This window comes from Plecotus auritus, assembly GCF_963455305.1.
Source record: "Plecotus auritus genome assembly, chromosome: 6".
NCBI classification, from domain to species: Eukaryota; Metazoa; Chordata; class Mammalia; order Chiroptera; family Vespertilionidae; genus Plecotus; species Plecotus auritus.
Genome location: NC_137773.1, coordinates 73,154,948 through 73,177,950, shown reverse-complemented (window position 1 = coordinate 73,177,950; position 23,003 = coordinate 73,154,948). Strand labels below are relative to the sequence as shown.

Here is a 23,003-nt window from a genome sequence, read left to right as displayed (position 1 = left end):
TTTTGAGGCAGGGCCAAACTTACTAATTTTATTTTATTTTTCTTGGCACAAGTTACAAAATAATGATGGCTGTGAAATAATCTCATTATGTGGTTATTATTTAATGCAATTTGATTTATGAAATTTAGTTTTCTAAGATGAGTTTATCTTAATATTTTTTTTCTAAATAACATAGTAATATGATATACTTTCATGTCCTGGAGAAATCATTAAATTCTGGCTGGTGCCCAGATAACTATTATATTATGCCATTTGATCAAAGTTGGCTTGAAAGTGTTTGAAATGACTCTCCTACTTTAATTCACTGGTAATGCTGTAGTGCTTTTGTAATAGTTATTTTCCTGTTTCTCTTAAAGTTCTAAAAGGCTTGTAATTTCTTCCAGAAATTTTGAAATGGAAAATGGTTATAATGTTTTCTAAGGTAGAAGAAAGCTCTTTCCTACAAAATTTTATAGGGAATTGATTTTTACCACAGGCTGAGTTCTGGCCTTCAGTCTTATAGACCTAGAATATGAATTTTGTCATTTAAGGAAATTGGATAATTCCTTAGATGAAAAATAAAACATTTTAGTATTAAGAAAATGAAGTGAGAACATGGATTTGTTCATTTTCAATGAGAAATATGGTAAACTGTCACAGAAATTTTAATATAGTCTTCATGACAAGCTCATTTTCTCAGACATAGAAAGCCTGCTTGCAGTGCATAGAAAAGAGCAAGTTAGGTGAATTAAATATTTATTAGTTTTAGGTTAACATAGTGAATTCATGTATCTCCACAATAATGGTGATCTTGCAGCACTAATGATTGCTTTTGCCACTTTTTCTCTCCACCTGTCCTTCCCTTTCCCCTCTCTCTCAATTTTTAAAAAAATTTTAATTCTTAAAATTTTTGTTAATCTTCACACCAGGGTATTTTTCCCATTGATTTTTAGAGAGAGTGGGAAGGAGGAGGGGGGCAGAGAGAGAGAAAAAAGGAGAAAGAGAAACATCGATGTGAGAGAAACATTAATCAGTTGCCTCCCACACGTGTTCTAACTGGGACATGCCCTTGACCAGGAATTGAACCCATGACCCTTCACTGTGCAGGTCAACCCTGTAACCACTGAGCAATAGCCGCCAGGACTCTTTCACTTTTTTAAAGATTTCACTACCTAGCATATTTGGCTTCTGTCCCCACCAGTCTCCTGAAATTACTATTGCTAAAGCTTCTAATGATCTTAATCAAATATCTGGGTATGGTAAGAGTCTAATTATACCAAAGGCAGAAATATAAGAAAAGATTGATACATTTGTTCATATTGTTAATAGAGGGGAGAGGGCCTCATCTCTCCCATTTGCTTGTGGGTATGGATTTCTTGTGATATCCGGAGAAAAATAGTTTCCTGAGACTTGCACAGGAGGATGCAATATGGTAGAAGGCATTCCGTGGAATTAAATCCCTGAATTTCCAAAATCCCATTTCCTTTTGTCCCACCATAAAAGAAGTATAGCTAGGGCTTCATTAGAGCTAAAATCAGAACCAGTGTCCAGAGTTGCCTTTCCATGTCTGCACAGTCCAATCCAGCATCAGGCTAGCTTGATCTGTGTTTCCCTGCTTCAGTCCATCAGTCTATTGCATGTAGAGTCTGCAGGGCCACATGGCTATGGGGGAAACATGGGTAGGAGCAAAACAAGAGAGCCCCATGAGTCTAGGGAAGCTAAGAGTGGGGAGCAAAAAAAGAGAGAATTCCTTTGTTTAGGGGATTATGTATTCCCAAATTTTCCCAGGCTTACAGTGTCCACACCCATTCAGGCCAACCATCTCTGTTCCAAGGTTGACTGACAGGCAAGTACCTTCCCTATGTCACCCAACATTACTGGGCATGCATCTGTCTTCCCTTTGCTGGACCGCTTCCCCCAGCGTTTTGCCGGGAATAGCCCTGTGGTTTCCTGGGGAGTGCAGTTTCCTGGTGAAGTTGCCCAAATGATAAGCCTATAATGTCTGGCCTTCTCTTTCCTCCTTTCCTATCCTATATAATAAAAGCCTAATATGCAAATTGTCCCTTCGGGCTGTCGTTTTGAGTGAGAGTTTGACCGGGAGACCAGGAATTCGACCGCTCGCTATGACATGCGCTGACCACCAGGGGGCGGCGTGGAACATGGTGGACGTGGGTGACGTGGCATTGGCAGCGGTGGCAGAGTAGGTGCTGCTGGCCCTGATGGGCCCTGACGAGAGTGGGACTGTGGCCGGATGGTGGAGCAGGTGAGGGGGCGGCGCCAGGCCAAGGCGGGATGCCAGGCAGGGCTGCGAAGCTGCAAGGCTGGGGGTGCAAGCTGGGGCCCGATCCCCTCAGGCCACCCCGAGGGACCCGACCCGTGGATGAATTCGTGCACTGGGCCTCTAGTTATTAATAACTAGCTAAGTACAAGAGTGTCAATATCAAAATAAACTTTTATCCTATATAATCCTATATAATAAAGAGGTAATATGCAAATTGACCCTCACACAAGATGGCTGCTCCCATGTGGTCAAATATGGCTGCCACAAGATGGCTGTCAGGGGAGGGTAGTGGGCAATAAGGCAAGCAGGGGAGGGCAGTTAGGGGTGATGTGGCCAGTAGGGAGGGCAGTTAGGGGTGACTGGGCCGGCAGGGGAGGAAGTTGGGGGCAACCAGGACTGCAGGGGAGGGCAATTGGGGGCGACCAGATCTTCAGGGGAGGGCAGTTGGGGGAGACCAGGCCTGCAGGGGAGGGCAGTTGGGGGCGACCAGGCCGGCAGGGTAAGGCAGTTAGGGGTGACCGGGCTAGCAGGGAAGGCCAGTTGGGGGCGATCGGGCTGTTAGGGGAGGGCAGTCAGGGGCAATCGGGGCGGCAGGGGAGCAGTTAGGCGTCAATTAGGCTGGCAGGGGAGTGGTTAGGGGGTGATCAGGCTGGCAGGCAGGTGAGCAGTTGTGAGCCAGCAGTCCTGTATTGTGAGAGGGATGTCCCAGATTGGAGAGGGTGCAGGCTGGGCTGAGGGACACCCCCCCCCCGCCCCAGTGCATTAATTTCTGGTGTGTCTCAGCTGGTTGGAATATTGTCCCTTGTACCAGAAGGTCGTGGGTTTGATTCCTGGTCAGGTCACATACCTAGGTTGCAGGTTCGATCCCCAGTCAGAGAGTGTGTGTGAGGCAACTAATCAATGTATCTCTCTTTTATCAGTGTTTCTCTCTTTCTCTTTCCCTCCTTCTCTAAGATCAATTAAGAAAAAAGAAAGAAAAGCTAATAGCATAAAAGGAAAAAAGAATGTATGATAGAGAAGGGTTCACATCTTCATTAACGAAGCTTTTAAAAAGTAATTTTTTATTTTATTTTTTTAACTGTTTATTGTTGAGAGTATTGCAGATGTCCCCCCCTTCTCCCCTCTTGCCCCCCTCCACCGGGGTCCAATCCTGCCCCAGGCTTTTGCTACCTTATTTATTGTCTGCGTCCGTGGGTAATGCATGAATGCATATAAGTTCTTTGGTTAATCTCTTCCCACCCCTCTCTGCCCGCTTCCCTCTGAGATTCGTCATTCTGTTCCATGTTTCCATGCCTCTGTTTCTATTTTATTCATCAATTTATTTTGTTCATTAGATTTCTTTTTCATTTATTTTAGATTCAATTGTTGATAGGTATGTATTTATAGCCATTTTATTGTTCATATTTTTTTATTGATTACGGTATTACATATGTGTCCTTATCCTCATTGCCCCCCACCACTCATGACCTCACCCCCCTGGTGTCTGTGTCCATTGTTTAGGCTTATATGCATGCATACAAGTCCTTTGGTTGATCTCTCCTCCTTACCCCCACCCTCCCCTACCTTCCCTCTGAGGTTTGACAGTCTTGTCTGATTGATGCTTCTCTGTCTCTGGATCTGTTTTTGTTCATCAGTTTATTTCATTATATTCCATATATGAGTGAGATCATGTGATATTTATCTTTCTCTGACTGGCTTATTTTGCTTAGCATAATATTCTCCAGTTCCATCCACACTGTTGCAAGTGGTAAGAATTCCTTCTTTTTTTACTGCAGTGTAGTATTCCATTGCGTAGATGTACCAGTTTTTTAATCCACTCATCTGCTGGTGGGCACTTAGGCTGTTTCCAAATCTTAGCTTTGGTAAATTGTGCTGCTATGAACAAAGGGGTGCATGTATACTTTCTGTTTGGTGTTTCTAGTGTCTTGGGATATATTCCTAGAAGTGGGATCACTGGGTCAAAAGGGAGTTCCATTTTTAGTTTTTTGAGGAAACTCCATACTGTTCTCCACAGTGGCTGCACCAGTCTGTATTCCCACCAGCAGTGCACGAGGGTTCCTTTTTCTCCACATCCTCACCAGCACTTGTTGTTTGTTGATTTATTGATGATAGCTATTCTGACAGGTGTGAGATGGTACCGCATTGTCGTTTTGATTTGCATCTCTTGGATGATTAGTGACTTTGAGTATGTTTTCATATGTCTCTTGGCCTTCCTTCTGTCTTCTTTTGAAAAATATCTATTTATATCCATTGCCCACTTTTATTTGGGTTGTTTATCTTCCTTTTGTTAAGTTGTATGAGTTCCCTATAAATGTTGGAGATTAAACCCTTATCAGTGATAACATTGGCAAATATGTTCTTTCATGCAGTGGGCTTTCTTGTTGTTTTGTTGATGGTTTCTTTTGCTGTGCAGAAGCTTTTTATTTTGATGCAGTCCCATTTGTTTATTTTCTCTTTAGTTTCCATTGCCCTAGCAGCTGTATCGGTGAAGATATTGCTTTGGCATATGTCTGAGATTTTGCTGCCTGTGGATTCCTCTAATATTTTTATGGTTTCCCATCTTATGTTTAAGTCCTTTATCCATTTTGAGTTTATTTTTGTGTATGGTGTATTGTTCATATTTTGATCTCTTTTTTTCTTCTCCTCTGTTTCTTTTTAACATTTCATGTAATACTGATTTGATGGTGGTGAACTCCTTCAGTTTTTTCTAGTCTGTGAAGCTCTTTAACTGACCTTCAACTCTGAATGATAGCTTTGCTGGGTAGAGTAATCTTGATTGGGGTCCTTGCTTTTCATCACTTTGAATATTTCTTGCCTCTCCATTCTGGCCTGCAAAGTTTCTGTTGAGAAATCAGCAGACAGTCGTATGGGCATTTCCTTGTAGGTAATTAACAGCTTTTCTCTTTCTGCTTTTAAGATTCTTTGTCTTTAATCTTTGGCATTTTCATTATGATGTTTCTTGTTGTGGGCCTCTTTGTGTTCCTCTCTGTGCTTACTGGACTTGTAAGTCTATTTCTTTCACCAGATAAGGTAAATTTTCAGTCATTATTTTTTCAAATAGTGTGCTGCGCCAGCACAGCCAAGGATTCAGTGAGCCTGAGGGAGGGCCGGCGAAGAATGAAGAAAAGATGGACAAAGAGAATAAGCTGGGTCTAGGTGGATCTTCTGTGCATGGCTGAGACCACAGAACAGATCCAGACTTCAAGCTGATGCTTTATTTTATAGTCAGAGGTAAACAAGGTAGTGGTCACCATGGTTACAGTGTTCTTGTGAGTTTCACTTGTTTTAGCAGCACTTGCTTCACCTCCCACAGCCCATTAGCTACCCAGGAAGGATCTAGGGAGCATCATAAGGTCAAGCTTAATTATGCTAAGAAGGCTGTGCCCTCTTAAGCTGGGACTTGTTTGCGGCTTTGCCAGCAGGTCAGTCTGAGGCTTAACCCTATAATCGCTCCCTACAAAATAGGTTTTCAATTTCTTGCTTCTGCTCTTCTATTTCTGGCACCCCCATGCTGCGAATGTTGATATGCTTGAAGTTGTTCCAGAGACTCCTTACACTATCTTCATATTTTTAGATTCTTTTTTCTGTTCTGATTGGGTGTTTTTTGCGTCCTCATATTTTAAATTGATTTGATTCTCAGTGTCCTCTACTGTTGATTCCCTGTAAATTATTCTTCGATTCATTTAGTGTATCCTTCATTTCTAACTGGTCCTTTTTTATGTTATTGTTGTTCTCACTAAGATCCTTGAAGCTCTCATTAAGTTCCTTGAGCATCCTTATGACCATTGTTTTGAACTCTGTATCTGGTAGTTTGCTTGCTTCCATTTAATTTAGTTCTTTTTCTGGAGATTGTTTCTGTTCTTTCATTTGTGACATGTTTCTTTGTCTCTGCATTTTGGCTGTTTCACTGTATTTGTTTCTATGTATTAGGTAGAGCTGCTATGTCTCCTAGAATTGGTAGAGTGGACTTGTGTAGTTGGTATCCTGTAGGGCGCAGTGGCTCAGCCTCCCCAGTCACCTGAGCTGGGCATTCTAGCTGCCTCCCCTGTGTGGGCTGTGTGCACTGTCTTGTTGTAGTCGAGCATTGATTGCTGTTGGCATCACTGGGAGGGATTGACGCCCAGGCCAATCGGCTGTTCCAACCAGCTGCGACTACAGTGGAAGAGCTGCTGTGCAGGAGATGCCCCCATGGAGCAGGACTTGCTTCAGTGGGGCTGTGGTGTTCTTCGAGTCTGCCCCTTTAGTGTGTTGCTCGTGGATATGGTAGGGTTGTAATCCGGCATGGTCTGAAGCTGTCCACTGGATGCACTGGCTCTGGGGCCTCTTGGGAGGTGCAAAGTCAGCAACTACCTGTGCCCTGCCTAAGGCCACCTGGCCTGAGCTACAGAGCAATCTGCAGATGGCTGCTACTTATGTTGGAGTTGGAGGTGCTCAGGAGAGGCCAAGCTGTGAACCAGGCAGGCTGCTGCTAGTGCTGGGCCTGGGACCACTTAGCAAGAGGTATGGGGCATGCTGAGTTCAGCTGCTGCTTGTTTGAGACATTTTAGGAAAGCCTGAAGCCTGAGCCAGGACAGGCTGTTCACATGGAAAAGCCACTGCAAACAGCTTGGGTGAGGCTACAAATTGGGTGGGACAGGGCTTCAGGGAGTCACCAGGGTGAGGAAAACTGTGGGCCAGGTTGATGGAGACTCAAAAATGGTGACTGCCAATATGCATTGTGGTGGGGAGGTCTCAGCAAAGGAACAATAACCTATACGAACACTTTTGTCTGGGAGAAAGCTGCCCCCCAATCTTGCTCTAATGCCAAACAATTTAGTGCCTCCCCATATGTCCTTGAATCCTTTCTGCCGCCCCATCCCTGGAATTCAGAGGGAGTAAGTCTGTGAGCCAGCTATTAAAAAGGAACTGCTTGGTATTCCAGCAGCCTTTGGGTCACTAAGCCACAATCCCTGCTGGTTTTTATAGCCCGAAGTTATGGAGACTTCTCTTCTAGGCACTGGAATCCAGGGCTGAGGGGTCTGGTGTGGGGCTGGGACCCCTTGTTCATCACGGGAGGCCTCTGTGGCCAAGATATCCCATCCTATTAAAAAAAAGCCACTCGTGGGTGTTGGAACAGCCCGTTTTGCGCCTCCACCCCTCCTACTAGTCTCAATGTGACTTTTTTAATTCTCTAGTTGTAGGGCTTCCATTTAGCCAGATTTCAGGCAGTTATGAATGATAGTTGTTCTGTGGTTTAGTTGTAATTTTGATGTGGTTGTGGGAGGATGCAAGTACCGTGTTTAACCTATGTCACCATCTTGGCCCTCCCTCCTAATTTTAAAAAGACTATTCCAGAAAAAAATGGACAAAGAACATGGATGAAGTGTTTCAAAGATCAGAAATACCAATGTTCAATAAACATGGGTGAAGTTTTCAAATTCACTTTTTAAAATTCACTGTTATGCAAAAGAAAAGGCACCGTTTTCCCCATCAAATGTAATGAATAACAAGAACTGAAAGTGAGGCAGTGCTCCCTATGTGCCAGCACTGTTCTTAGTACATGACTGAAATTAATCCTCCCAACAATTCTGTAAGTACAGACTGTTTTTATCCACATTTTACAGATGGAAAAACTGAGGCACATGAAGATGAGTAGCTTGCCCAAGGTCACATAAGTAATAAGTGATAAAGCTAGGATTTACTAGTAAACCTAGGTTCTCTGATTCCAGGGTTTCAGTGCTTTTTACTACCCTTAATTGCCTCTCAAAGATTTTAATGAATAATACCAGTGTTAAAAGAGTACCTAGGAGCAAGCACTTTTAATTTTTTAAAAAAAATTGATTTCAGAGAAGAAGGGAGAGGGAGAGAGACAGAAACATCAATCATGAGAGATAATCATTGACCAGTTGCCTCCTGCATGCCCCCTACTGGGGATCAAGCCCACAACCTGGGCATGTGCCCTGACCGGGAATCGAATCATGACCTCCTGGTTTGTAGGTCGATGCTCAACCACTGAGGCACACTGGTCGGGCCAAGCACTTTTATGCATTGCTGGTTAGAATATACATTATTAGTCATTTCTGTAAGACAGTTAAGCAATATGTTTGAAAGCTTTAACATGTTCACATTCTTTGAACTAAGAATTTATACTAAGGAATTTTTGTAAGTAATAAGTACATAAAAATGTATGCATGGAAATTTTATCTGAAGTTTTTTTTTTTTATAATAGTAAACAATGTAAATAATTTAAATGTATAATAGGGGATTAATTAAATAACATTGGGAAACAGTCTTATTGGAGATAATAAAGTAGTGCTAGTAATTAATTCATATAAGAAAAAGTTTGTTTCCCTCTCCATATATGTTAAATATATACAGTATTTAACGTTACAAAGCCTTCTTATAAAATTGAAATATCGACCAGCTGGTGTGTCTCAGTGGTTGAGTGTTGACCTATGAACCAGGAAATCTGGTTTGATTCCTGACAAGGGCACATGCCTGGGTTGCAAGCTCAATCCCCAGTAGGGGGCGTGCAGGAGGCAGCCGATCAATGATTCTTATTATTGAGGTTTCTATTTCTCTCTCCCTCTCCCTTCTCTGAAATCAGTAAAAATATATTTATAAACAAAATAATAAAATTGAAATGTCACTGTTTTTCTCTTTTTAGCTATCACTACGTTGCATGAATAAAGTTGAGATTAAGTTTATTTAACTTTCAGTAAATATTTAAAATATTATTTTTAAGTACACATATCACTAAGGAAGTATAATTTAAATTAAACTTAATTATTATAGAAGATGTGCTTATCTCTGTTAACAGTTATTTTTGTTTCTGTCTAGTCTATCAGTTAAGATGCCTTAGAAAAATAACTATGGAGAAGTATGTTAGACTACAGAAGATTGGAGAAGGTTCATTTGGAAAAGCCATTCTTGTTAAATCTTCAGAAGATGGCAGACAATATGTTATCAAGGAAATTAACATCTCAAGAGTAAGTATATTTTTCATTTGGTTATTCAAGTAATATCTGGTTACAAAAGGGTTCATTGTTAGAGATTTTTAAAAAAGAAAATGGCAATGTATAATCTAAAGTGGAAGACTGCCGTAATCCCAGGGAGAGCCACTAATTTCAGAATAGTCTATATATCCTTTCATATTTTTTTTATGATATGTGCTTGTGTTTATATGTCTACTGTTCTATAACTAAATCTAGTTTGAACATCTCAAAATGTGTTTACTTGTCGATTCAACTCATTCTTTTTCACTTCTGGCAATATTTTGTTGTTTGGACCGTGCTTCTTTGTTAACATTATTTTTTAACTACTTTCTTATTTATGGACTTTTAAATTGTGCAGTAATGTTTAATATAGTATTTTTTCTTTTCCTCCCACTTAAGATGTCCAATAAAGAAAGGGAAGAATCAAGGAGAGAAGTTGCAGTGTTGGGAAACATGAAGCATCCAAATATTGTCCAGTATAGAGAATCATTTGAAGGTCAGATACAGTTTTCAAGAGAGTTCCAAAAACTCCTAAGCCATATGATGACATTTGGATACTTTCCTTATAAGGAATCTTTTTGTGAATATATTCACAGGAAGGAAAGTATATCATTTTTGCTTCAATATGTATGCATATGAATATCAGCTTGATTCTAGGATAATGCACCACACTATCCCTGTATAGTTTAATACTGGCTCACTGTTACTATAATTTCTTAAAAAGAAGCAATGTTAGTAAGTGCAAGAATTTGGACGAAGCTAGAACAGTAGTTTACATCTTTTGGTTAAACTAAACTGCTTTGAATTGCTACCAGTACTGCTACTGAGAAAATGTTCTGATCTTTAGAAAGTATTCTATTCATTGGTATTCTCTTGTATACCTGATTCTTATAATATTGAGGTATGTTGAAAAAGTGTTCTCAAGTTCTTAAAATGCCCTAGCTGTATTGATGATTTGGAAATAAGTTCCATTATATTTGTTAATGCAGGAACTAAAATAAAGATAAGCTTCTTTAAAGGCAGGTTAAAGTGGTTTATTGAAATCCTGTTGAAGTCATTCCCCTTATTATCATAAATCCCTATAAATTATAAAACAGGAATACAATCTAGATTGAAAGTAGATGTTAGTTTAAATGACTGTTTTGGGTCACATCACATACCAGTTTCAGAGTCTGAATTAGAGCTAAAGTATTCTTGCTCCCAGATAAACATTGATATTGAAAATAGATGTGAAAAGTTTGGATAACATTTGATATAGCTCGGCCAGGTGGCTTAGTTGGTTGAGTGCCATCCCATACACCAAAAAGTTTCTATTCCTGGTCAGGGCACATACCTGAGTTGCAGGTTCATCCCCAGTTGGGGCATATATAAGAGGAAACCGATTAATATTTCTCTCTCTCTTTTTCTCTCTCTCTCTGTGTGTGTGTGTGTGTGTGTGTGTGTGTGTGTGTGTGTGTGTATCCTTTTCTCTCTTAAAAAATCAATAAATAAAATGTTTCATATAATATAAGAGTGGAGAGAAAGCAATATTTACGGGTATATAAATGTATAACTAGATTTAATATTAAATATATTAGACACTTTACTCTTTTATCTGTATCTCTAAAATTGATACATTTAAAAAATTTGATCTTATTGAAAAAGTGGGGGTTTGTATTGTATCATTATATATTTGAGTATATGTGTTATACATTTTTATTTTCTCTACCTGTTACTTAAACATAAGGGTGGTGTCTTATATTTCTGTATCCCTAGCATCTGTGCAAAGTGCCTGGCACTCAGATGTGTGAATGATTGAAGGGATACAAAATAGATTAGTACTTCCCTCATGGAGAAAAGACCTTTCAGTTAACCTTATATGTTAAGTAGTATTTATCCCCCAAATGAACAATGTTTAAGCAGCAGAAAACATTACAGAATGTTTGTACTAAAGCTCCAGCATTTTATTTCAGGATTCCTTCTCCATCCCTTTCTCCATTCTTATTTAACCTCCTCTGTCTTCCTATCTCTGTTTCTGTCTTTTTCTCTCTCTCACACACAAATACACATTTACCTTTTTTTAAAAAAATCTTTTGATGGTTTTATTTATTTTTGATACATGCATATCATACAAAATTCGGATGTTATATAACAGTAAAAGGTTTGCCTTCTATTCCTACCTTTCAGGTACCTAGTTTCCTTTCCTGAAGTTAACCACAGTTCATCACTGTGTTTTTTTTCCAGAAGTACTCTATGCATTAGTAAGCATACATAAAAGAATAGCATACTGTACATAATTTTTTGCTTTTTGTTTTTATGCTATATAAATGTTAATATCCTATATGTATTTTTATAAATAGTGGATTATAGGGTTTTTTGCATTGTGATTTCTCACATGTATATTTGAATAATCTTTTCTTATCAATCATAAAGTGTTATAACAGATTCTGAATTAGTTATATAGGTTCCCAATCCATGGCACATTAGAAGCAGTACTGTATCAGAAGGGAATATCAGCACTACAAGTAATAACACCACCACAAGGTGCAAGAAATAAGTACTGCTGGAAATAAGGCCACAAGCACAGAGAGAAGCGAAAACTTAGAAACGTTCTTTGAGTTGCAATAGTTTCACTAGAAAGCAGTAGTTTAGTAAATGTTAGAAGCACTATTGGCCTTTCTTCCTTACTTGGGAAGAATAAGCATAATTTTATTCTTTTATAAGAATAAAGGTGGAGAGGAGGATTAAGAAGTGTCTACCCACAGAAAGAGTCATGAAAGTATTCTATATAATAAAGAGGTAACATGTAAATTAACCCTCGCACCCTCACAAGATGGCTGCCTATGACTAGGCCGGCAGGGGGGTTAGTGAGGGACGACCAAACGACTAAAAAAGCAGGCTGCCTGGGGTGACCAGGCTGGCAGGGGGGTTAGTGCGGGACAACCAAACGACTGAAAGCAGGCTGCGTGGGGTGACCAGGCTGGCAGGGGCAACCAGGCTGGCAGGGGGGTTAGTGATGGGACGACCAAATGACTGAACAAGGCAGGCTGCATGGGGCAACCAGGCACACAGGGGGCTTAGTGAGGAATGACCAAACAACTGAACAGCAGGCTATGTGGGGCAACCAGGCCGGCGGGGGGCCATGAGGGGGTGACCAGGCCAGCAGGGGGTGGGGTAATAAGAGGCTACCAGGCCGGTGGGGGAGGGGCAGTTAGGGGCAACCATGCCAGCAGGGGGGTACAGTTGGGGGTAACCAGGTGGGCATGGGGGGCTGTTGAGGGTGACTAGGCTGGTGGGGGGGTCAGTGAGGGGCAACTAGGCCAGTGGGGGCACAGTTGGGGGTGACCAGGCAGGTAGGGGGGGCAGTTGGGGGCGACCAGGCTGGCAGGGGGGCAATAAGGGGTGACCTGGCCCGTTGGGGGCAGTTAGGAGTGACCAGGCCGGCAGGGAGGAGGCAGTTGGGAGAGACCTGGCCTGTAGCGGGGGAGAGTTAGGAGCAACCAAGCCAGCAGGGGCGACAGTTAGGAGCAATCAGGCTGGCACACAGAGGCAGTGACAGGCGATCAGGCTGGCGGGGGTGGGAGCAGTTAGGGGCGACCAGGCAGGCAGGCAGGCAGGTGAGCAATTAGGAGCCAGCGGTCAAGGATTGTGAGAGGGATCCCAGATTGGAGAGGGTGAAGGCTGGGCTGAGGGGACTCCCCTCCCTCTCCCCCCCCGCCCCCCCGTGCAAGAATTTCATGCACCGGGCCTCTAGTAATTAATAATAAGTATTAAAATATGCATTCCAACTTAAGATGGGTTTATTGGGATGTAGCCCCATCATAAATCAAGGAATTATTTGTATATCTGTCTACATATTGTCTGTATTCCAGAGATGTTTGGGTCAATGTGGACACTGCTATCCAATAAGATTATGTATTCTTGGTAGAAAAAATATTAATGATGGAGTTATTAACCCAAGTTATTGAATGTCTGTGTTATCAGTATATCTTGCCTTTGCATTCTAATTCTTTTGAGTGTTATTCTACTTCTGGTTTAACAGAACACAATTAATTAATTGCTTCTTTTCAGTAAACCTTTTGGTACCTTTCTTTATGCTTTTGATACACATGTTAAAAAATGGAATCTAATGTTTATATTTTGTAGAAAATGGCTCTCTCTACATAGTGATGGATTACTGTGAAGGAGGGGATCTTTTTAAACGAATAAATGCTCAGAAAGGCATTTTGTTTCAAGAGGATCAGGTGAGTTAGCATGTAGGAGATTTACTCTTCCTCCATAATGTTATTTAGAAGTAATTCAAAGTTATTTATATATGCATTTATTTATTTATAACTACAAATGCTAATTGTAATTACTGGGGCAGTTCAGTAACATATTCTAATATATTAGTCACATTCCTGTACTAATAGCTCCCATCTTAGTTCAGTTCTCTATCTCATTTCCTGCCTGTAATATTGTTCCATGTATAATATACTGTGCTTGTGTGTATATGTGTGTGTGTGTGTGTGTGTGTATGTATGTGTATATATATATGTTTGTATGTCTGTATATGTATATACACACATATATATAATACCTATATTTATGTATATAACTTAATTATTCATTATAACTGGTTAATTTTATACCCTGTCAATCTGGCTTACTGTTGCCAGACAATGTTTTCCTAAAATATGGCTTTTCTAGGTAACTGCATCTCTAGAAGCCTAGTATAGGCAACTTCATGAAATCTAACCTCTATTTTGATTTCAAGGATCTCTAAAATATGACCCTATCCTACCTAAGCAATCTTACTTTTTTCTGTTATTCCTTAATGTTCTTTATTTATTTATTTATTTAGTTATTTATTTTACATTTGTGGAAGCTTTAATTCACATCACTCATACAATACTATACTGTTGGCACGTGCCTAGATAAATAGGCTTCAAAAAGAAATTACTGCAGTGTAAAAATAGTTTCCCTGAATTCACGTGCTTTTTTACTATTCCTGGGTCTCAAAATGGCTTTTAACATTATTTTTTCATACTTTTAGAGCTCTGTACCCCATATTGTGATAGGATATGTTTCTCTGCCCTGCTCCCCAGAGTGGTGTTAGAGTGAAGGGAAGTTAAGACAGCTTGGCACCATTCTAGTCTGAAAGAGGCCAATTTGAGAAGTTCACTTTTGTTGCCAGAAAAAAAGGAACATGAGAAATTAAAGTGTCAAAAAAGGCTGGGGAGTTTACACCGAGAAGAAAGCCCACAAATGAAATAAATAGACAAATAAGTAGGTAGATAGATAGATAGATAGATAAGAAGGTCAAATCTGTTCATCCAACAAATATTCAAGTGCCTTTCACACCCAAGTTAGGCACCAGAGGTAGAGCATGGAGCACAGTGAGTGCTACTATGGAGCTATCCTTGGACATTGTAATCTCCAAAGCACAGCTGTTTCCTTGATATTCTCCCAATTGTGCCCATTTTCTAGAATAGGCCTGCTCTGACACCTTTTGGTCTTCATGTAGCTCCAGACCAATTTTCAATACAGTGGAAGAGAAAGAGGCCCAACAAAAACATACAATCCACTGTTACAGATCAAAACCTATCTTGTAGGAATATGTCAGTGTCCATTTCCTAGTTGTATATACAGTAACTGCATTTCCTCAGCTGACAACCTCCCAAAGCACATGAGGAATGGTGGATTCTTTTCATATATTTAACGTATTTATTTATTTTTATTTTTATTTTTTTTAAATCTTTATTCAGATTATTACAATTGTTTCTCCTTTTTCCCCCCATAGCTCCCCTCCACCCGGTTCCCACCCCACCTTCTGCCCTTACCTCCCCCGCACTGTCCTCATCCATGCGTGTATGATTTTTGTCCAGTCTCTTCCTGAACGCCCCCATACCCCTTTCCCCCTGAGAATTATCAGTCCACTCCCTTTCTATGCCTCTGATTCTATTATATTCCCCAGATTATTCTGTTCCTCAGGTTTTTAATTCACTTGATTTTTAGGTTCACTTGTTGATAGATATGTATTTGTTGTTCATAATTTTTATCTTTACTTTTTTCATCTTCCTCTTCTTTAAGAATACCTTTCAGCATTTCATATAATACTGGTTTGATGGTGATGAACTCCTTTAGCTTTTCCTTATCTGTGAAGCTCTTTATCTGCCCTTCAATTCTGAATGATAGCTTTGCTGGGTAGAGTAATCTTGGTTGTAGGTTCTTGTTATTCATCACTTTGAAAATTTCTTGCCACTCCCGTCTGGCCTGCATAGTTTCTGTTGAGAAATCAGCTGACAATCGTATGGGTGCTCCCTTGTAGGTAATTAACTGTTTTTCTCTTGCTGCTTTTAATATTCTCTCTTTGTCTTTTGCTCTTGGCATTTTAATTATGATGTGTCTTGGTGTGGTCCTCTTTGGATTCCTTTTGTTTGGGGTTCTGTGCACTTCCTGAACTTGTAAGTCTATTTTTTTCACCAGGTGGGGGAAGTTTTCGGTCATTATTTCTTCAAATAGGTTTTCAGTATCTTGCTCTCTCTCTTCTTCTGGCACCCCCATAATTCTGATGTTGTTACGCTTGAAGTTGTCCCAGAGTCTTCTTACACTATCTTCAACTTTTTGGATTTTTTTTTTTTCTTTTTGCTTTTTCGGTTGAGTGTTTTTTGCTTCTTTGTATTTCAATTCTTTGACTTGATTCTTGTGTTCCTCTAGTCTGTTGTTGGGTCTCTGTATAATATTTTTTATTTCAGTCAGTGTATGTTTAATTTCTAGTTGGTCCCTTTTTCATATCTTCGAGGGTCTCGTTATATTTATCGGCCTTTTCTAGGATATTCTTGAAAAGTCTTATAACCGTGGTTTTGAATTCTATATCCAGTCGTTTGTTTTCCTCCATTTCTTTCGTTTGTGATCTGTTTCTTTGACGCCACATTTTCACTGCTTCCCTGAGTTGGTAGGGTAGATTTGTGTGCTAGGTTTCCTATATGGCCCAGTGGATTGGCCTCCCCAGTTAACCTGAGGTGGACACTCTTGGTGTACCCCTTTGTGGACTGTGTGTACAGCCTTGTTGTAGTTAAGTCTTTTTTTTTTTTTTTTAAATATATTTTATTGATTTTTTACAGAGAGGAAGGAAGAGTGATAGAAAGTCAGAAACATCGATCAGCTGCCTCTTGCACACCTCCTACTGGGGATGTGCCCGCAACCAAGTTACATGCCCTTGACCGGAATCAAACCTGGGACCTTTCAGTCCGCAGGCTGACGCTCTTCCACTGAGCCAAACCGGTTTTGGCTGTAGTTAAGTCTTGATTGTTGTTGGTATCACTGGGAGGAATTGACCTCCAGGCCATTTGGCTGTAAGGATCAGCTGTGTCTACGCTGGGAGAAGTTCGGTGCTGGAGACAGCCTTATAGGATTAGACTTGCCAAATTGCAATAGCCTCTGTGCTCAGCTTGGATGGGGTGGAGTCTCAGGGCGGAGCAGACAGTCTTGGCTTCCAGTCAGCCTTGCCCTTGCTCGCGTGCGTGCCTGCAGACCTCTGCCTTCCCCAGCTCCCGAGTCTCCACCCGAGAGTCCAGATTCCCCCCCGTAAGAGCGCGGGTCCCCAGGGGCTCGCCTGGAACTGGGGTTCAGTGCAGTCAGAATTGGGGTTTAGTGCAGTCAGGAGCTTCGGACTCCCTTCTGCTAGGGAAAGCCTGTGGCAACCTCCACAGCCTTTGTGCACACTGGCACGTGCGCCTCCAGAACCCTGCCTGCCGGGGCTCCCCCGGGTCTCCCCCGGGTCTCTGAGTGCCTTTCTCTCTACCTGACAGTCCAGACTCCCCCTGTATGAGCCTGGGTCCATGGGGTTTCGCCCAGGACTGGGGTTCAGTGCAGTCAGAACTGGGGTTCAGTGCAGTCGGGGGCTTCCTTCCCCCTTCCGCCAGAGAAAGTCAGCCTGGCTCTCAGCTGCCCTTCCCTCTGCGCGCACAAAGCCCCTTTGCCGTACCTCCAATTCTCTGTGAGCTTTTCTCTTTCCTTCTAGTTGTAGAATTTTCACTCAGCCAGCTTTCCTGTGGTTCTGGATGGTGTCCGTTCTGTCTTTTAGTTGTAGTTTGGAAATTGTTGTGCGAGGCAGCAGTTTAGGTGCTTACCTATGCCGCCATCTTGGTTTCTCCTAGAATTCTTAAACTTAACGTATTTATTGAGCATGCACTGGGACACATGTTTATACATCTCATTCTTCCTCCTATGTGCTTATTCTGATTATTTCTTTATTTTGATAATACCTTACCTCCAACTCTCTCTTATTAATATTCTATTTTTTTTAAAGCTCAGCTTAAGTCTGATTTTCCATGACCTTTTGTTTCTCTAAATTGTGTTTCTCATTATCACACATTCTTAATTTTATTGTAGGCTTTTACGTAGGGGAGTGGAGGAAGTACTGTGCTAGGAGTGTTGTGTTTTTGTTTTTTTTTTTGGTTGTCTGTTTTGATTCTTAAAACCCCTCATGAATTAATGTAGTTATTTTCTGTTTACTAGCTAAGAAATCTAAGAGAGGTTTAGTAGTGTTCCCAAAATCACATAGTGTTTAAACGTGCTTCTGTCTAACAATGATAGCCATTTTGCAACTCCAAATTTTATAGAACTTTCTTTTTACCAACTTAAAAGTAAATTGCAAAATTATTTAAGAGTTCAGAAATGGAGAGTCCTCTTTTCCACTGCTCCGTCCCTGAGTATTAGTTTGCTGTATTCCAGGCTTTCTTTTTCATACTTGCACATACACATGTAAAAATCGAGACACACATTCAGAAATAGGGTATTATGTATATCATGCTCTATCCTGCCATTATCACTGCAACATTATCTTGTTAGTCTATATAGATCAAATATATTAATTTTAATAGCTGCATCATGTTGCATTCTAACAAAGCCTGTGTTTTTTGTTTATTTTTACTCTTTTATCTTCATAACTCCATTTCCATTCCCCTTCTTTCCATAGGCAGCTATTCTAGTGTTTTTAATTAATATTTTATGTGTTTTTGCAAAACAGCTATCATTGTTTTGTATACATGTATTTTAAGTGTACACCTATTATAGAACTCATTTAGTTTTACTTTTTTCCCCTAAGTGCTATGTTTCTGACTCATCTGTTTTGCTATGAGTGCAAATGTTGCTTCTAACAACTACATGGTGCTCCATTGTACTCCAAGTCTACACTTATTTTTCCTAAATCATGCACCCTTCTTAATGTACTCTGAATAACTTCACCTCAGAATTATTTCCCCAACTAGGTTGTAATTTACACTAGAGCAGAGATCGCAGTTCTTATTTATATCATATCAGGGTACTTAGGAAAGCTGTGTCTGTGGTAGACACCAAATTGGCACAACTAAGCTGTTGATTGATAATACCGTACATGTGGAGACTTTTAGGTTCTTAGTAGCAACTTGAAAATATGGTAAGGTGAGATCTTGACTTATATTTTAAATAAGCATTACTAAGTAAGGTAATGTCATAATTCTCAAGCTTTACTTATCTCCTTTTCCACAATTAAACCTAGTAGACAGAACATAGAACTTGGGAGTAAGAAGATTTGGTTTTGAGTCCTTGTTCTACTTGTCAGCTAGTGATTGTTATGTTAACCACGTCTTCCCATGCAGCTCTTACAACAACATTGAGCTAATTTATATATAGTGAGAGATAACCTGAAATTTTTATTTTTTCCTAAATTTAGGATCTAAACTTGGGAAGGCAAAATCTAAAAAGTTGTCAGAGATTTGGTCACTTGATTAAGATAGGACAAAGTAACAACATATTTCAGAAAGTAAATGCAGATGGAGAGGATTCTGGGAAGATGGCAGAGTAGGAAGCACTAGGAATCTATCTCCCCACTAATACAATTACAGTGGCAGAACCTGTTTTATGTAACTATTTGGGATCTCTGGAGTCTGTTGAAGGTTTGCAACTTTCAAGATAATTTCAGCTCTTAGCTTTGTAGTAGCAGTTGTTCATTCTCCATCTCTCGGTCCCAAGGCAACTAGCCATGCAGCATTTCAGGAGCAGCTTGCATGCTGAGCAAAAAGGTCCCTGACTTTCAAATACTAGGGATCTGTGCTCTGATCATTGATAGCTACTTCTGATCTTCAAGGATAGACAAAGAGGTAGAGGTAGGCAGCTATTATTGTTTTGTCCCCTCACCCTCACCTCACCCACAAGTCCCATCCCTTCTGGTTGAAGTAACTTCTAAGGGATTTAAAGGGCCATACCCTTTTATTTCTTGCCTCATCTCTTTCTTTTCCTTTATGGGGAGCCAGGTATTACAAACTAGGACTTTCAAAAACAACCACACATACAAGGGGAATTAGAAGGTCATCATGCATTTGTAGAGGAGGATGCAGGCTTAGGAAAGACCTGAAAAGATTTTAAGTTTATACCTCAGGCTGATCCTCAGCTCAGAGATAGCAAACAACAATTTAAAAACAAACAAAAATTGAAAACAACAAACACTGGGGAAGGAGGAGAATTTTCTTTCCATAGTTCTCTCATTATTAGATTCAAATAACTTGTTTTCAACAACATTTGAAAGAACATTTGAAGAATTAATGGCTGAAAACGTACAAAAAGACTAACAAGGCAAACAGACAGGACAGTATGGTTTAGTCAAAGGAAAAAAATAAACAAAAACTGTCCCTGAACAAGACCTGATGGTAATCTACTAGACAAAAACTTTAAAACAACTGTCTTAAAGATGCTCAGAGAAGTAAAGGAAGACATGGAGAAAGTCAGGAAAGCAATGTATGAATAAAATGGTTATATCAATAAAGGGAAAATTTAAAAAGAAACCAAAAAGAAATTCTAGAGCTGAAAAGTACAATAACTGAAATAAAAAATTTATTAGAGGGATTCAAAGGTGGATTTGAGCAGGTAGAAAGAATTGGTGAATTGAAGCTATGACAGTGGAAATTATTGAATCTGAGGAACAGAAAGAAAAAAGGTGGAAGAAAAGTGCACAGACCATAAGGGACCTGTGGAACATCATCTAGTAGACCAACATATGCATTATGGGAGTCCTGGAAAGAGGGGAGAGAGAGAGAAAGGATCAGAGAGAACATTTGAAGAATTAATGGCTGAGCCCTGACCGGTTTGTCTCAGTGGATAGAGCGTCGGCCTGCAGACTAAAGGGTCCCAGGTTCGATTCCGGTCAGGGGCATGTACCTTGGTTGCGGGCATATCCCCAGGGGGGGTGGGGTGTGCAGGAGGCGGCTGATCGATGTTTCTAACTCTCTATCCCTCTCCCTTCCTCTCTGTAAAAAAATCAATAAAATATATTTAAAAAAAAAGAATTAATGGCTGAAAAAATCAAAAATTTGCTAGGAAGCTCAGCAAACTCTCAAGTTGGTTGAACTCAAACAGACTCACACCAAGACATTATAATTAAACTGTTAAAAGGCAAAAACAAAGAGAGAAGTGACTTATTATATATAACGGAGCTCTGGTAAGATGGTTAGCAGATTTCTTCTTAGAAACTTTGGCGACCAGAAGAATTGGGCTGATGTACTCAAGTTCTAAAAGAAAATATGTCAACCAAGAATCCTATATCTGGCAAAACTGTCTTTTGAAATGAGGGGGAAATTAAGACATTCCCAGATAAACAAAAGCTGAGGTTATTTGTTGTTGCTGGACTTGCAGTGAAAGAAATGCTAAAGGGAGTCTTGCAGATTGAAATGATAAAACACTAAACAGTGACTTGAAATCATGTGAAGAAATTGATCTCAGTAATGTCCATCGCTAGCTGCACATTTCCCCCATCTTTCAGGTAAACTATGGATACCATCCAATAGAATTTTTCTTGCTTTGAGGCAAACTATTCAGAGACCCAATTTTCCACTTCTTCATATGTTTTGAAGTGCTGCTCAGAAAGTGTGTGTGCCATCGATCAGAACTAGTGGTAATCTGAAGGAGCAAGGTCTGGTGAATATGGCAGGTGGTTTAATACTTCCCAGGCAAGATCTTTTAAGGTGTCTTTAACTGGTTTTGAAGTATGTGATGGTGCATCATCATGAAGCAAAATTGCCATGTCTTCTGGCCCATTCTGGTTTCACGATCAAAGCCTGGTTCAAATTGATTATTTGTTGTCCATAGCGATCAGTATTAATGGTTTCACCTCGTTTTAGAAGCTCATAATACACCACACTTTCCTGATCCCACCAAAGGCAGAGCGTTGTCTTCTTTCCAAAGCGATTTGGCCTTGCAGTCAATGTTGATGGCTGACCTGGATCAACCCATGATTTTGTGCATTTGGGATTCTCAAAATAAATCCACTTTTCATCACCAGTCACAATTTAATGCAAAAAAGACTTTCTTTTGTGCCGTTGAAGCAACATTTTACTGATGACTTTTCGGTTTTCCATTTGTCTTTCGTTCAGTTGATGTGGCACCCATTTTCCTTCCTTTTAAATCTTTCCCATTGCTTGTAGACGATTGGAAATTGTTTGCTGAGCAACGTTTAATCTTTCTGCAAGTTGTTTTAGAGTTTGATACGCTTCTTCATCCAATAATGCTTGTAATTGTTGGTCTTCAAACATTTTTGGTTGACCTGGACGTTCTTTGTCTTTCACATCGAAATCATCACTTTTAAAGCATTTAAACCAGCATTCACAAGTATCTTGAGATGGAGCATGTTCATAAGCTTCCTGAAGTATTCAGCAGCACTTTTCTTCAAAATAAAGTAATGAATTAAAACTTCCCGCAAATGCTCTTTTTTTTTTGGCACAAAATTCGACATTTTTAAGTGTAAAAATATCTATGATGTTAACACCCTCAGAAAATGTTACATATGAAGTTTTGAAGCTTGTTTTCAATGCAACAAAATAGCATACATATCAAATCCCATATACACTGTGTGGCCAGATTATTATGACCTCTGAACGCATAATAATATGGCCACTCAGTGTACATATATATATATGTACATATATACACATATATATACACAAACATATATATATATGTATGTATGTACGTGTGTGTGTGTATGTATGTATATATATATATATGTGTGTGTGTGTGTGTGTATGTGTGTATATATATATATATATGTATATATATATATATATATATATATATATATATATATATTTTAGAGGCCCGGTGCATGAATTTGTGCATGGTTGGGGTTTGGCCAGCCTGGCCAGGGGGAGGGGACATGGGTTGTTGGCCGGCCTGCCTGCTGGTCGAACTCCTGGTCGAGGGGACATTTTGCATATTAGCCTTTTATTATATAGGATATACACTGAGTAGCCAGTTTATTATGTGTTAAGAGATCATAATAATCTGGCCACTCAGTGTATATCAACATATGTGTAACTCCAACTATTGAAAAAATCCGCATTATTACCTGGTACACCTAGTAGAGTTCAGGTATATAATATACATAAATATACTTTTAAAAAACAAGAGTATGCTCTGCACCATTCTTTTTTTCACTTAACAGTGTACATAGAACTACTTCATTCTTTTCAGTGGCTGCATAGCATTTTTAGTGTAGTGTTATCAAATATATTTAACCAGGTCCCTTGAAGAGCATTTAGGTTATTTATATTTTTTTGCTCTGACAAACAGTGCTGGGATGTTTATCCTTGTAAACTTCCTTTTGTATTTGTAACTGTATTTGTAGGATAAATTTGAAATTGCAATTAGTTCTTTCATTTGGTATGTGAATATAAAATTTTTGCATATTTTGCAAAATGACTGTAATTAACGTTACCACAAATAGGGTATGCAAAGACCTATTTCCCCACATTTTGACCAACATTGTCAAAAAAATA

At 39.9% G+C, this 23,003-nt stretch overlaps 1 protein-coding gene across 5 annotated transcripts in view; it reads left to right on the top strand.

Moving 5' to 3' along the window:
* Positions 1-23,003, top strand: part of NEK1 (NIMA related kinase 1) — a 170,410-nt gene that overhangs the window by 8,237 nt on the left and 139,170 nt on the right. For 4 of the 5 annotated variants that reach the window (XM_080675792.1, XM_080675791.1, XM_080675789.1 and 1 more), the window contains 3 exons: positions 9,080-9,228; positions 9,634-9,730; positions 13,360-13,457. In XM_080675792.1, the coding sequence (XP_080531918.1) occupies positions 9,112-9,228; positions 9,634-9,730; positions 13,360-13,457 (312 nt within the window). In that variant the 5' untranslated portion in view covers positions 9,080-9,111. Of the gene's footprint in view, positions 1-9,079; positions 9,229-9,633; positions 9,731-13,359; positions 13,458-23,003 lie in introns of those variants that run through there. The other variant, XM_080675793.1, reaches the window with a different exon arrangement.